The sequence below is a fragment of the Pelophylax lessonae genome (genome assembly GCF_965119305.1).
Source record: "Pelophylax lessonae genome assembly, chromosome: 3".
Classification (NCBI taxonomy): domain Eukaryota; kingdom Metazoa; phylum Chordata; class Amphibia; order Anura; family Ranidae; genus Pelophylax; species Pelophylax lessonae.
Window position 1 is genome coordinate 299,679,105 of NC_138770.1, and position 17,222 is coordinate 299,696,326.

General features: G+C 42.8%; 1 protein-coding gene across 1 annotated transcript in view; it reads right to left on the bottom strand.

Moving 5' to 3' along the window:
- Nucleotides 1-17,222, bottom strand: part of CLDN16 (claudin 16) — a 73,469-nt gene that overhangs the window by 42,501 nt on the left and 13,746 nt on the right. The window contains exon 2 of the mRNA XM_082252051.1: nucleotides 9,065-9,167. Coding sequence (XP_082108177.1) covers nucleotides 9,065-9,167 — 103 coding nt within the window. The remainder of the gene's footprint in view (nucleotides 1-9,064; nucleotides 9,168-17,222) is intronic.

Sequence of the window (17,222 nt, forward strand, 5' to 3'; positions counted from 1 at the left end):
TTCAAACCACACATATGAGGTATCACTGTAAACATTAGAGCAAGAGCAATAATTCTGTCCCAAGACCTCCTCTGTAACTCTAATTTTTTTTTGATCTCAGGCTTTCCAGCATAGAAGAAAGATGTGGGGACTTATAAACCACAGACCTCTCCGTAAATAGGACCTGTAATACCATATTCCTATGACAAGAGATGTTTACATTCTTTGTATTAGGAATAAAAGTTATCAAAAAATAAAAAAAATTAGGGGAATGAATAAAAATGAAAAAACAAACAATAAAAAAAAAAAATTGAAGGTGCCCCCACCCCATTGGGCTCTGCTCACACAGAAACAAATGCATACATAGTTCGCACTCACGACAGTCAAACCACACATGTGAGGTATCACCGTAAACATTAGAGCGAGAGCAATAATTCTGTCCCAAGACCTCCTCTGTAACTCTAAACAGGTTGGAGGTTTTTAAGTATCGTAGTTTGTCTCCATTTTACAAGCATGTACAATTTTAAAACCTGACATGTTAGGTATCAATTTACTAGGCATAACGTCATGTTTCACATTATACAAAAAATTGGGGTAAATATGAAAGAAATGTCAGAAATGGCCAGATTGGCAAGTGGCTAAAAAGAGGCAGTTATAAATGGCATTAGTGAGAAAATGAATCTCCACTTTCACGTTGTAGTAACATCAGCCTACCTTTCATAGATTTGTGTGCGTTCTGTTATTCACTTATATTCTCTTTCTGTCATAGCAGAAATGTAATTTCAATGTCAGACTTTAAGACCAAATTTGAAGTCTGACCTGCCTACTACCTGAACAAGTGTCTGTTATCAACATTGAGCTAAGGTAGTAGTTAGGACAACCTGACACTTCTGCCCTGATAGGGAAAAAAAAGAAATAAATAATAAAAAAACAAGTATTGCATTATAAGAAATCCAGGGGTGGATATTCAGATTATTACAAATGACTACTGGTAATTTGTTATATGTAAAAAGTATAGTACAACAGCTGGAAGTCTTGTACTAAACCTCTTAATGAAGAAGCTTTATTTAGTATGTAATCAGCTGTCATTAAGGTAATGTTTTATTTAATTGCAGTGTTTTCAAATAAGAAACAAGTAGCCTTAAAATGTATTTGAAAAATTGCTGCACAAATACTGTGTGACATAAAAAATTGCAACGACTGCCATAAAAAAAAAAAAAAAATTGCCCATCTAACATTATAAATTATAGTGTGCATGGAAAATGAAGGAAATAGTTAAGGGTGGGTTATGGATATGTTCTCTTGCAATTCAGAATTTTAGTAGCAAAGCTGATACAGACAGCTTACTAGTGCACCTCTTTCCAACCATAAAGGACAGTTTTGGCTGCGGCTCAGAACAACAGAGATTTTGACTGTATTGCTCAAAGCGGCCAGCTTTATCCATTGATCTGCCAATCAACAGGTCTGGCATTCAGTGAAATTAGATGTCTGATACAAATAAAATTTGAAGTCACCCCTGATTATGATAGAGTGGCTTTGCAATTGAGAACCTTTATTCAGTCCAATCCACTGCACCACACTAATTTGAAGTACTACAAGTGGAGGGGATGTAAATTAAATTGTCTGAGAACTCTTTCAATCCTGAAAGTGATTTGTGGGTTTTTGTTACCGGTTTAATAAATCTTGATATCTTACCTCTTTAGATGTGACATACATGCAGTACAAATACAAAGGTGACAGCTTTAATTCTACTATCCTATACTTTTATTAATGCAAAAACTGATTAATCAAACGCAAGGCAAATTTAATTGTGGCTCAAGCATTTACTGAGGTTTATAGGTACAAAAATCAATTAAGTATGAAAATAAATATTAAGAAGATTCATTATGGATGGTTGGTAAATATGAATTCATGTATCCAAAGGAGAATTTATAATAGCAAGGATAACATATCCCCTGACCTGCTTTTTTCATTAACCACTTGAGTCTCGGGTGCTATTTTAAAACAGCACAGGGGCAGTGGATATTTGTACCGATGCATTTTTAAAATGGAACCTGGGCTCAGCAGCTCCTGAGGGTCCCTGCAGCATCTAATGCTGGAACCACCATGGGAATAACGCTCCCCTAAAGTAAAATGTATATGTTCACACTGAATTTTACCATTCTACTACATTACCTATTATTTTCACCAATGCAATATCAATTTAGTCAGCAAACATTTTTGGTTGTATTTTGCACTTTGCATTCTTGATAAAATACCAAGAAAATAAAATCATTAAAAGCCTTAAAGCTAATTTGAAACCTGTACTGAGCAGAATTTGTCAGCTGCGACCAGTGGTCTCCTTCTGAAAATGTTAAATTCCTGTCTGTCCCCTGGTCCCCAGCTTTGGTACTTTCTAAATCACTGAACAAGTAAGCATACTGTAAAGTCAGACCTTTAGCTGACCATGAAAGCCGGGCAAATAGCATATTTTCTAAAAATGCTAGTTGTTTGATGGTCATGCCAATGCTTTGAATTCAGTATTTTCAGAGCCACTGGTTCCAAACATTTTTTTTTGCTGCATGCGTACTCAAAGTCTTTAATTCAAAACTATTACAGAATAACACAGGCAGAAAACTAGCATTTTTATTTTTAGAAAAAGGTCAGCATTCTTTTATCAGCGGTATGTTATGTCAGCAGTATGTTATGTCTGTTCCCACCTGGTCCTCACCTTTATCATGATTGCCCAAAGTGGATAGAAATAAGCTTTAATATGAGGAGGAGTGACATATCCAATTGTTTTTTTTTTTTGTCTTCCACATGTGTATGACTGTTAGAGCCATGGGAATTTCAATAAACAGGGTCATAGTTATAAAGCCTTTTGTTGCACATTAGACAGATAATTTATGCCCTATTTCTAAATCGCATTCGCCACTCACATGGGGAAAGATTATTCTCCATTCACGAGCTTTTGTTCTTCAACCAAATAAGTAGGAAAGAGAACTAACTGTAACTTATTCCCAATTTAAAAAAGAATGAATGTTACAATTACTGCATGTTCATTGTATATACAGTATCTCACAAAAGTGAGTACACCCTTCACATTTTTGTAAATATTTTATTATATCTTTTCATGTGACAACACTGAAGAAATGACACTTTGCTACAATATAAAGTAGTGAGTGTAAAACTTGTATAACAGTGTACATTTGCTGTCCCCTCAAAATAACTCAACACACAGCCATTGATGTCTAAACAAAAGTGAGTACACCCCTAAGTGAAAATGTCCAAATTGGGCCCAAAGTGTCAATATTTTGTGTGGCCACGATTATTTTCCAGCACTGCCTTAACCCTCTTGGGCATGCAGTTCACCAGAGCTTTACAGGTTGCCATTGGAGTTCTCTTCCACTCCTCCAGAATGACATCACAGGACTGGTAGATGTTAGAGATCTTGAGTTTCTCCACCTTCCATTTGAGCAGCGGCGGCTGGTGCTCCATGGGCCGGGGGAGTGGCAGACGGACCAAACCGTACCCCCCCCGGACCACACCAGCACACACACCATACCCCCCCCTGTTGCCTGCTCACTCACCCTGGACATGTGGAGGGCAGGCAGGCAACACCAGCAGTGGCGGCAGCTTCCCCCTAAATCTCCTGCGTCTCCTGTCTCCTCCCTCCTCCTCCTCCTTGGCCAATGGCATGGCTTCTCCTTTCGGCCAATCGAGAAACAGGTCTCAGGACCCGCTTCCTGATTGGCCAGGAGGAGGATCCCTGTGACAATAGCGAATATTCATTCGCTATTGTCACACAAATGGCAGTGCTCTGCGCCCCAAGCCCACCCTTTTTTGAAGCCTATTAGAGCCTCTGGTTTTGATCATGTGCTTAAAAAAAAAAAAAAAAAAACCCATTGGAATCCATGCGCCTGGTGCCCTGCATGTAGATTAGGGGGCCGGACGCATGGATGGGGGCAGAACCCCTGCGCCCCCAATGGACGGGTCACCACTGCATATGAGGATTCCCCACAGATGCTTAATAGGGTTTAGGTCTGGAGACATGCTCAGCCAGTCCATCACCTTTACCCTCAGCTTCTTTAGCAAGGCAGTGGTCGCCTTGGAGGTGTGTTTGGAGTCGATATCATGTTGTAATACTGCCCTGCAGCCCAGTCTCCGAAGGGAGGGGATCATGCTCTCCTTCAGTACCTCATAGTACATGTTGGCATTCACGTTCTCACAATGAACAGTAGCTCCCCAGTTCCGGCAGCACTCATGAAGCCCCAAACCATGACACTCCCCCCACCATGCTTGACTGTAGGCAAGACAGACTTGTACTCCTCACCTGGTTGCTGCCACACACACTTGACACCATCAGAACCAAATAAGTTTATCTTGGTCCCATCAGACCACAGGACATGATTCCAGTAATCCATGTCCTTAGTCTGCTTGTTTTAAGCAAACTGTTTGCACACTTTTTGTTGCATCTTCTTTAGAAGAGGCTTCCTTCTGGGATGACAGCCATGCAGACTAATTTGATGCAGTGTGCGATGTATGGTCTGAGTACTGACAGGCTGACCCCCCCCCCCCACCCCTTTAACCTCTACAGCAATGCTGGCAGCACTCATGCGTCTATTTCTCAAAGATAACCTCTGGATATGACGCTGAGCACGTGCACTCAACCTCTTTGGTCAACCATGGCAAGGCCTGTTCTAAGTGGAACCTGTCCTGTTAAACCACTGTATGGTCTTGGCCACCGTGCTGCAGCTCAGTTTCAGGGTCTTGGCAATCTTTTTACAGCCTAGGCCATTTTTATGTAGAGCAACAGTTCTTTTTTTCATATTCTCATTCTTCTTTGCCATGAGGTGCCATGTTGAACTTCCAGTGACCAGTGTGAGAGAGTGAGAGTGATAACACCAAATTTAACACACCTGCTCCCCATGACACATGACACGGAGTCACATGACACCGGGGAGGGAAAATAGTTAACTGGGTCCGATTTGGACATTTTCACTTAGGGGCATACTCACTTTTGTTGCCAGTGGTTTAGACATTAATGGCTGCATGTTGAGTTTTTTTGAGGGGACAGAAAATATACAGTGTTATACAAGCTGTACACTCACTACTTTACATTGTAGCAAAAGTGTAATTTCTTTAGTGCTGTCACATTAAAAGATATAATAAAATATTTACAAAAATGTGAGAAGTGTACTCACTTTTGTGAGATACTGTATTTACTTTAAAGCAATTGTAAAGGGAAATAAAACAATTTTTTACATAACAAACAAGTTATACTTACTGCTCTGTGCAATGGTTTTGAACACAGCAGCATCAATGCTTCTCTTGTTGGGCACCTCCCCTTGCGCTTTGGGCTCCTCCCCTTGCTAAATTCTTCCATAGCAAGTTGCTTGCTTTGGAGGTATGGGGGCACTCATGCGAGTTCTATCCCGAGCCACACTGTGTATGTCTATTGAGTCTCAGGCCGGCCCCCAACTCCCCCCTCACTGGCTGTGATTTACAGCAACAGGAGCCAGTGGCTCCAGCTGCGGCCTCTGAGCCAATGAGGAGAGAGAGAAGAGATGCTGCTCTCAGGCCCAACGCTGAATCGGGATCAGGCTAGGGTAGATATTGGGGGGCTGGCGGGGAGCTGCACTCAAAAGGTTTGTTACCTTAAGGCTGAATTCACACTGGCATTAAAAGCAGGCAGTTGAGGGACGATAAACGCCAATGCAAGTGATACAATGGACAGCACAAAGTGCTGTTCACATTATAAAAACATGAAGCGTTAGCATTGCTTAGCTTCAAAATTAAAGCCTCACGTCGAGTCAGGAGGCATTTCAAGCCTTTCAAAGCCTCACATTCAAGTCTATGGTCATACACCGCAACCACACTGGCATACAGTTGTGGTGCATTGGCAGCGTGGTTGCAGCATGTTAGTACAATGAAAATTTTAGCTGGTTGTTAAGGAGCGGGTTGGGAAGCCGACCGCAATCGTAACAACCGATAAGTTATCGCTGACAGCTGAACAAAAAAAAAATGCCAGTAAAAACAAAACAAATAGGGTGAGGTCCCCCCCCCCCCCCAGTTCATACCAGGCCCTTTGGGTCTGGTATGGACTAGGGGGGAACCCCATGCCAAAATTTTAAAAAAAAATGGCGTGGGAATCCCCCCAACACCATACCAGACCCTTCAGTCTGATATAGATTTTTAGAGTAAACACCACACCAAATTTTTTTTTAAAAAAATGGCGTGAGCCCCCCCCCCCCCCGGAATCCATACCAGACCCTTATCCGATTATGCAGCCCGGCAGGTCAGGAAATGGGGGGGGGGCGAGGACCAAACCAGGCCACATGCCCTCAACATAGGGGGATAGGTGCTTTGGGGCAGGGGCTCTGTGCCCCCCCACCCTAAAGCACCTTGTCCCCATGTTGATGGAGAAAAGGGCCTCTTCCTGACAACCCTGGCTGGTGGTTGTGGGGGTCTGCGGGCAGGGGACTTATCAGAATCTGGAAGCCCCCTTTAACAATGGGGCCCCCAGATCTCGCCCCCCCCCATGTGAATGAGTATGGGGTACATTGTACCCCTACCCATTCACCCAAAATAAAAAGTGTAGTGCTATAAAAAATAAAGAGACAATTTTTGACAAGTCCTTTATTAATTGAAGAATGTCTCCTGTTGTAGTCGCAATGAGAATTCTTTCTCTAGTCTTCTTCTTCTGATGTCCTCTTCCTCCAGTCTTCTCTTTCTTCTGATGTCTTCTTCCTCCTGTGTTTCCCCTTCGGGTCTTCTCCATTCATTGTCTTCTGGTGATGTCTTCTCCCTCCGTTGATGTTGCTGTCGTCTTCTTCTTCTTCTGCCGTCGGCTTGGCAGGCAGGTGCTGGCGGTGGCAGCAAAAGAAGAAGAAGAATACAATGACATCGACAGAGGGAGAAGACATCACCGGAAGGAGAAGACATCAGAGGGAGAAGAATGGAGGAAGAGGAAGAAGACTTCAGAAGAAGAAGACCGAAGGAATAAAGACATCAGAAGAGGAAGAAGACCGGAGAAAGAAGACTCGTTGGAGCTATGACGAGGGACATTCTTTAATTAATAATGGACTTATCAAAAATTGTCTCCACACTTATTTTTTTTTGGGTGAATGGGTAGGGGTACGATGCACCCTATAGTTTTTCACATAAGTGGGGGGGGATCTGGGGGTCCACTTGTTAAAGGGGGCTCCAATTTCCGATAAGCCCCCTGTCCGCAGACCCCCACAACCACCGACCAGGGTTGTCAGGAAGAGGCCCTTGTCCCCACAAGGTGCCTTGGGGTGGGGGCTGCCACAAACCATCCACCCTCCCATGTTGAGGGCATGTGGCCTGGTATGGTGAAGGGGGGGGGGCATTCGCTCATTCACTTCCTGTCCTTGCCTTCCGGGCTGCATATTTGGATAAAGGTCTGGTATGGATTTGGGGGGGGACCCCACGCCAAATAAATGGAAAAGAAACAGCAGGGAGACCCCTCTTCAAAATCCATATCAGACCGAAGGGTCTGGTATGGTCCTGGGGGGGACGCCACTCTGGTTTTTTTTTTATTTTGATGTGGGGTTTCCGCCTAGCCCATACCAGACCCAAAGTATGGACTGGGGGAACCCACGCCTTCTTTACCGGCATGTTTTTTTTTTCAGCTGTCAGTGGGGATGTACATAGGGCATTTAGGGGGAGCATTTTTAATGCTCACTAAAAGTTTACTAACAGCACCTATTAATGTGCATTAACGCTCTAGGAGCGTTTGATAAGCGTAAGTATTTTAAGCAAGTGTGAGCGAGCCCTAATGTATAGAAAATATTAACAGCATAGTTGCAATAGTAATCTGCTATCTCAAGCTGGTGAATGTGGAAAGAATAGCGACAAGTAAACTTTGGTGACTGTGCAATGAATTAAACTTTCACCCTATTTATTTTATATATATATATATATATATATATATATATATATATATATATATATATATATATTTTTTTTTTTTTTTTTTTTTTTAAATGGCAAATTTGTCAACACTCAGCTTATCTTATAAATAGGTGAAAGTTACCTGACAAATGTGCAGTGAATGTCAGTGGCGGCCCGCCGATAGCTGACCCCCCCCCCCCCCCTCCCCAAGGCTAGTCATCCTAGTCATCATCCTTAAAAAATAAATAAATCTGTTCCCTTAAGTGTATGCGGAGCGCCAGACACACTGATGTCTATGGAAAGCGAAAAGGGTTTTGTCATCTCGTGATTGGGTCTGGGAAGCTTATTGGCTTCCTTTAGACTGTCCTCGGGGCGCATCGCTCTGCGCCCCGAACACTCCCACTGTTCCATTGCCATCCTGTGATTGGTCCATAGGACGTAGTAGGGTGGTGCTTCGAGTGGAATCGCGTCACTTCTGGCTGGCGTGAGGCATCACTGTCTTCTTCCCGCGGTGGAACCGAAACATAGAGCCTGCCTGAAGCATGACTGAGCCTCTGAGTTGGACAGTAGCGCACCAGCAGGTACGCTCGCTGTCCCTGACTCCCTCCCTGTGTGTTGCTGCTGCAGCATCTTCTCGTGTGACGTGTCTCAGAGTGCACTTCTGTTCTGGACTGGTAAGTGACTTTCTTGTCTGTGCTCTGTGGGATAAGTGATGGGGAATATCTGAATATATTTGCATTGCGCAATTCTTGTACTAATGGGGAATATCTGAGAATATATTATCATATATCACCTATTAGTGCAGGAATTGTCCCATGCAATATATTCATATATTCCCCATAGTACAGGAATTGCCTTAAGCAATATATTCCGATATTCCCCATTAGTACAGGAATTGCCCCATGCAATATATTCAGATATTCCCCAATATTCCCTCAGTAAGGGATAATATCGTTGTTCAGATGCAAGCAGCACCTAGTTTAATATTATACATTTGCAAAGTGAAGGAGGAAAAAAGCTAATACATACAATACTAATTCCCATCAAAGTCCACCAGGTGGAGTTATTTGTTAAAACTCCTTACCAAGACAAAATAATAAGCCATGTAATAGTTCAATTATAAAATAATATGATACCAGCTTAATATCCTTTCAACTGTCAGGCAGTATTAGGATTTACCAGTACTTACCTGGATGCTCTGCATATATGGAGTCATACTCATCACATGTCCGAATTCCATCAAACGCATTAGTCACACATTCCCACCACAGTCCACGGCATTTGGTACTCACCTTTTTTCAGAATAATAAAGGTTAATTATTTTATACAGATCAGCAGTAGGTATTTATTAATTTAAAGTGTACACAACAAATAAGTGTAAAAGCAAGCAGTTTAAATAGTCAAGTAAAAATAAATTCTACATGAATGGTGGCTATAGGCAGTACTAGGACAGGTTTGTCCAAAGTCCAGGGCAAAGATGCAGAACTGCAACCCCCTCCTCATGCATGCCTTACAATAGAGGTATCTGCTTCTTTGCTCTGGCTGCTAAAGGTTGACATGAAGTGGGCACTGCACATACATGCAGATTGTTGTGCAAACATGGTGTGTTTTTCATCTCACCTGAGGGCAGATGAGCACAGTGTGACAACAATGGTTGTCAGAGCAGACATGAAGCCATGGCATGCTGGTTGCTAGCAACTGATTTAGAGTGTTCATGCAGTGGCTTTACCGCTGTGCCAGGGGTGCCTGTCCCTTCTGCCCACCCCTTGTCCCATCCCTGGATATAGGATCTAGAGGATAAGTCTCTTGATTATAAAAGGTTGATGCCATAATGGGTTTCTTCCCAGTTCTCAAGATTTCCTGAATAGGTAGCTACTTTTTACATTTTACTTATTCTGCTTCCCCAGCTGGTAGTAACATAGTATGTTGGCACAACCCGAAAAAATACTGTGGGGTCTATTAATGAATACCGGAAAACATTTACTTTTTGTTGCACCACCCAGTTTTTTAGATGTTTATAAAGATTTTTTTTTTTTAATTTGATATGAGTCATGACGCCTAAATAAACTGATTGGTTAAATAATTGGTTAGCAGACTTACATGAGCATGCAGATATATACCTGTACATGAAAAGTGAGCATAATACCTGAACCTATCTAGCAAGTCATACACTAGTGTTCAATGCATAAATGAGGTTGCCGTGCACATTGAACATCCAAAAAATCTTTCTTTTGTGCCATCTGTTCTGATAAGGTGCATAAAAGAATGCCCATGTTACCATTTTACCTATTATTAATACTACATGTAATAGGGTACTAGGTATATAGCGCTTACAATTTACACACTGCTTTACATATTGTACATTCACATCAGTCCTTGCCATTAGGGGCTTACAATCTAAGATTCCTATATTCAGGGCATTTTTTCAGCTGGAACTTGGTGGAACTCTGCTCCCTGCTCACCACAAAACACAAAAGAATGGCTTCTGTGTTTACAAGCGACAGCTCGTCTCCCAACAGCTTCCACTGATCTGATCTCCTTAGCGGCTTACTACTGAGTGTAGGATTGGGACAAGAGAAATGCAGGTGCTCCAGCACAGAGGGGATGTCTACACCCCTATGGGATGATCTCCCTGCAAGTGAGAGAGGCGGAGATCATCCAGCTTAATAAAGGAATAAAAGTAAGACATGTGGAAGATGGTGGAGCTTTAACAACTTGCCGACTGCCCCACGCAGGACAGCTCGGCTGTGCATAATAACGTAGATCTACAAGATCATATGCACGCGGTCTCGGCGGCCCGCATGCGCCGCCAGAGCCGCTGGTCATTGGACTGCATAATACACAGAGCGCTGTACACAGGACTACATAATACACAGAGCGCTGGGCACAGGACTGCATAATACACAGAGCGCTGGGCACAGGACTGCATAATACACAGAGCTCTGGGTACAGGACTGCATGTTACACAGAGCGCTGAGCACAGGACTACAATATACACAGAGCGCTGCACACAGGACTACATAATACACAAAGTGCTGGGCACAGGACTGCATAATACACAGAGCGCTGGGCACAGGACTGCATAATAAACAGAGCACTGGGCACAGGACTACATAATAGACAGAGTGCTGGGCACATGACTACATAATACACAGAGTGCTGGGCACAGAACTGCATAATACACAGAGCTCTGGCCAAAGGACTGCATAATACACAGAGCGCTGGGCACAGGACTGCATAGTACACAGAGCACTGGGCACAGGACTGCATAATACACAGAGCACTGGGAAAAGGACTGCATAATACGCAGAGTGCTGGGCATAGGACTACATAGTACACAGAGCACTGGGCACAGGACTACATTATACACAGAGCGCTGGGCACAGGACTGCATAATACACAGAGCGCTGGGCAAAGTACTGCATAATACACAGAGTGCTGGGCACAGGACTACATAGTACACAGAGCGCTGGGCACAGGACTACATTATACACAGTCGTAGCTCACCTATGCAGCCACCTCTTAACCCTTCCCCCACAACAGCTAATCTCTCCATCTATCCATGCAGCTGCATCAGCTCTGACCCCCTGACCTAGGGACAAAACTGGGGACAGACTTGCCCCCGGGGACAGTGTCCTCAATCCGGGGACTGTCCCCGGAAATCAGGGACATTTGGTCATCCTACATTAGGGACAATCATATTTTCGTTTTAGGCACCTGACTGTTTAGCAGACTATAATCCCCACAGCAAACTTTACATTTAGGAAATGCACCATATGTACACTGGGGCCTGTGTATTGTCTGGGCACATAGTAAATATTGTGAGTTTACATTCACCTTGTCCATATACAATGGTGTGCCGCCAAACATGCATAGGTTTTTAGCAAATTAGGCCGAATGCGTGGGGGAGTGCAGGCATCAGGTAACACGCCACAGATCTCTGCTAGGTATTTCAGACCCGTCCTGAGTGGGTGTCATCATTATTACACCCCGCAATAACAGTGTAAAGGTGTAAAGAGTGGCGCTGATGTCATTAAGTCAGCTCTGCTCTCTACAGCAACTAAGACCACCAACCACATGAGAAGATGCTAGAAGACTCCAATGATAGCATGACCATCCTGAAGACATCTGGAAAATGGTGGGTATTAAATAAAAATAACATACATACAGAGATTGGGGGGGGGGCATGCACAATTGGACAGACTTAGGAGTTTTGCTTTAAGAATGTAGTATTCTGTATCAGAATAATTTAGATTTGTGTACTGCTTTTTGTTATAGAAAACAGCACTATACGGCATGCATATAATGTAATCTAAACATAGTTAACGAGAAAGTAATGCAAAGAAAATTTTTCTTGCAATATTAGTTTCAGCTCAGTGGTGACCATCATGTAAACTGCACAACAAACAGTGGATATTGATGATTTAATATGCATCCTGTTGCTAGATATGCTGCATAATGACTGCATTGCCTGACTCCATCACATTTTATTCATCCCTTCATAGCAGGTGTACTAAATAATGCTTCACTGGTGTAGCCTGCTAAGCCACAGAATCAATAATTATATTGCTTACTGCAGCAAATGAACACATTCAAATCCAAGCACCTTGATGAAATTAGTGCTGTAAATATAATAGCTAACTGGCAGAATATAACGTTAGCCCAGCAGAGAGCAAACATCCTTTGCAGCTTCTTATATTTCTCTGCGGCTCTGCAGGAGCTGTATGGCCATGGGTCATTTACTTGCCTGTACATAGTAAAAAAGTCTCTGAGGTCATTAGGCAGGGAAGGAAACCCACTCTATCACACATTAATGCCCCAGGCTTGCTCTTAGAGGGCCTGGCATTCATTTCAGTTTCAGATACGTGAGAACAGTTGCTGTCATTAACTAAGCACCCTGCTAATGAGGCACTTACATCCAACAGTTCTTATAAGGTGCCTTTGTCTATAGCAAGCAAGGTGAATACATAGCTATATAACTGACCAAAGGAGATACAGAAATGTCACAATTCAACTTATTTTAAGTGTATGTAAACCTTAACACTTTCCCTATTCCTTTGCTTTTGGTTTACTAATAATACTATTAAGAGCATTTTGTTATGTCTGCTCAATAAGTGCAAAAAAACCCTGTTGATCCTGCCAGAAATCCAGTGAGCTTCTAACATCCACTGAAATCACTAACACTGTTCTCAGTCCCACCCAGTTCACTTATATGAACTACAGAGCACCCTCCCTATGAGCTATGACAATGAGGAGAGGGGGAGGTGCTCTGTAGTCCTACCATACTTTCTGTCCTAGGCATAGGTTACTTGTAATAGCATAGGCTATTACATTAGGATGTGCACACCAAAGCTCAAGCACACGTGGCTTTCTCTGCAGCCTCAAGTGCTCGGGACAGTGAATGAATGGGAAGTGCTCTGTGATGAGTGACTTTCACAAATGAAAGTATTGTAAACACAGTTTACTATGCTTCAGTTATGAATGAACGCAGTGAGGGAGTGTGTTCATTTAGAAGGAAGGGGTGGGTAAATCACATATTGATTAACCCCTTTCCCTGCTCTCCATCCTGAAATCACACAGCAGCCGGGGGGGAGAGGAGAGGAGGGAAGCCAGCAGCACTGCAGGTGGGGGGATGGCACAACACGGGGGGAAGCCCAGGCAGTACGAAAAATTGGCACTTCACGTAATGATTAGGGTGTGCCCAGGCACACCCCATGCGCATGCCTATGGTCCTAGGGTAACAGCACTTCTCCACTATAAATATAGTACACTGAGTAAGTGTTGTCACAAGGTAAAGATAAATGAGAAAGGTAAGTGAGCAGACTAGGCTACAGGGTTGCCAACCACCAGCAAATTTATGGACAGTTTGTAAAAATCTGACAATTTTTATCTGTCCGTAAATATCTAAGAATGGTAACAGCTTCCCATAGATGGTGCGCAGGCTCCAATCTAAACAGGAACTCTGGGGACTCTGATGTAAGGGGGAAATCTAATATAAAGGGGGACTCTTGGAACTCTAAAGTATAGAGAAATTCTGGGGACTTTGTTATAAGGGGGGACTCTGAAGTGAACACAGGGTTCATTCTGACTGCTTCACTCTATATGTTGTTTTGTATGTTACCTTCTGCTAAACCCTGCACTCTATACATTATGTTGTACATTACATAGGCAAGACCAAGGTTTTCATTGTTCCAACCGTTGCTGGTTTTAATGAAGTTCTTCTTTAAGGTCATCTTGGTCACTGATCACTGTATTAGTGTCACTGATTCCCAAAAAGAGTCAAAAGTGTCAGTTAGTGTTGGAATGTCCACTGCAATATCGCAGTCCCGCTATGAGTCACTGATCGCCACCATTACTAGTCAAAATAGTAAAAAAAAATTTAATAAATAAAAATTCCAGTATATGTAGCACTGTCCCCGTAGGGCTTGCTGTATAATGACTTCTCTGGCCTCCTCTGATTACCAGCACACAGTCACTTAAGGAGCAGTTCACACATCCCTCCTTACTCCTGATGGCTCGTCACACAATAAACAGTCCAGGGGTATTGGTTTTTATTTTTTATTTTGGAACTTGGATGGGAGAAGGGAATAGTGGGATACTCCAAATGTAACTATTCACAATGGATTAGGACAACTCTCACATGGCCTCACCAGGTTGCTTGTGGAAGAAGCTGCACTGCTTAATCCATACTGCCACATGTATGGAAAGGGTTAAGTCTCCTTGCTCTCTCTTCAGCAATAGACTTGGTGAAGCTACATTATCTTCGGGACACTCGCTCTCATCCCCTTTACTGACACCCATCCGCTCACTCTTCTAGCTGCAGGGGTGGCCCCCTCAGGTCAGGCCCCTTGACACAGATCTGTACTCACGGTACTGCAGAATCAGATCCTCCAGTGTCTCCCCTCTCAGTCAGCTTTACAGGACCTCTGGGATCAGTTCTTCTCTAGCACTCTCTACACCCTCAGGTCGAATACCTGAGGCCACATGGCACCTGTACAGAGGAGGAGGCAGCCACCCCTCCCTCCCGGACTCCGCTATCCAGACAAAAGACCCCGAGCACATGTGCTCCTGGTATTTATACAGTATTCCAGCATGCATCAAGGCACTTTCCTCTGCTAATAACCAGGGCTCTACTAAATGCCTGTGCACTCATTTGTCAGGCTTCCTCCCACTGCCCAGAATGCCTCCCTATTGGACCAGTGTGAAACACTCTCCAGACAGAACGAGTTGCACCTGAGCACAATGAGCAGATCTCACTAACAGATCCTGCTCTCTGGTAGGCAGAGAACAATCGAGATTTACCTGCAATCCCTCTGGTAAGCAGACAGGACCCAAAACTATACTTTCTCACTAGCACCTTCCTTGAAGGGTGCTACATATACAGGTCCTTCTCAAAAAATTAGCATATTGTGATAAAGTTCATTATTTTCTGTAATGTACTGATAAACATTAGACTTTCATATATTTTAGATTCATTACACACAACTGAAGTAGTGCAAGCCTTTTATTGTTTTAATATTGATGATTTTGGCATACAGCTCATGAAAAAACAAAATTCCTATCTCAAAAAATTAGCATATTTCATCCGACCAATTAAAAAAAAAGTGTTTTTAATACAAAAAAAGTCAACCTTCAAAAAATTATGTTCAGTTATGCACTCAATACTTGGTCGGGAATCCTTTTGCAGAAATGCAGCAATCAGCCTGTGACACTGCTGAGGTGTTATGGAGGCCCAGGATGCTTTGATAGCGGCCTTGAGCTCATCCAGAGTGTTAAGTCTTGCGTCTCTCAACTTTCTCTTCACAACATTCCACAAATTTTCTCTATGGGGTTCAGGTCAGGAGAGTTGGCAGGCCAATTGAGCACAGTAATACCATGGTCAGTAACCATTTACCAGTGGTTTGGGCACTGTGAGCAGGTCTGTAGCCCAGGTCAGGTGCTTCTGCCGCTGTTTCTGGTCCAAAAGTGGCTTGACCTGGGGAATGCGGCACCTGTAGCCCATTTCCTGCACACCCCTGTACACGGTGGCTCTAGATGTTTCTACTCCAGTCCACTGCTTCCGCAGGTCCCCCAAGGTCTGGAATCAGTCCTTCTCCACAATCTTCCTCAGGGTCCGGTCACCTCTTCTCGTGCAGCGTTTTCTGCCACACTTTTTCCTTCCCACAGACTTCCCACTGAGGTGCCTTGATACAGCACTCTGGGAACAGCCTATTCGTTCAGAAATGTCTTTCTGTGTCCTGGACAGCAGTCAGGTCGGCAGTCTTACCCATAATTGCGGTTTTGAGTAATGAACCAGGCTGGGAGTTTTTAAAAGCCTCAGGAATCTTTTGCAGGTGTTTAGAGTTAATTAGTTGATTCAGATGATTAGGTTAATAGCTCATTTAGAGAACCTTTTCATGATATGCTAATATTTTGAGATAGGAATTTTGGTTTTTCATGAGCTGTATGCCAAAAATCATCAATATTAAAACAATAAAAGACTTGCACTACTTCAGTTGTGTGTAATGAATCTAAAATATATGAAAGTCTAATGTTTATCAGTACATTACAGAAAATAATGAACTTTATCACAATATGCAAATTTTTTGAGAAGGACCTGCATATCCCATAGTTTGTAGACACTATACAAATCAATCAACATACGCTTATTGGGATTTTTTTTTTTTTACAAAATATATGTAGCAGAACACATTTTGGCTTAAGTTTTTATACACACACATATATATATATATATATATATATATATATATATATATATATATATATATATATATATATATATATATATATATATATGTATATATATATATATATATATATATATATAGAATATATACACACCTTTTTATTTTCAAAATGTCTTTTTTTGTTTATAGCGCAAAAAAAAAAAAAAAACGCACAGGTGATCAAATACCACCAAAAGAAAGCTCTATTTGTGGGAAAAGAAGGACATAAAATTTTATTTGGATACAGTGTTGCACAACCACACAATTGTCAGTTAAAGTAACGCAGTGCCGTTTAGCAAAAAATGGCCTAGTCATGAAGGGGGGTAAATCTTCCGGAGGTCAAGTGGTTAAAGGGGTTCTAAGGGTAAGGTAAAAAATGTTCCAGTAGTTGTATCGCCCCTTCACCACCCTATGTACTTACATTATCTTGATCCAGAGCTGTGCTCGTCTGCAGCGGCGCTGGTCTCTGTTCCTCTCCTCGCAGGAAACAGGAGCAGTAGAAGGGCCATTGGCTCCTGCTGCTGTCAATCAAATCCTGTGAGAAGACAGCAGGGGTGGAGCCGAGCCATGCTGTGTGTGTCTACAGACGCACACAGCCTGGATCGGAAGCAAGCCTGCACG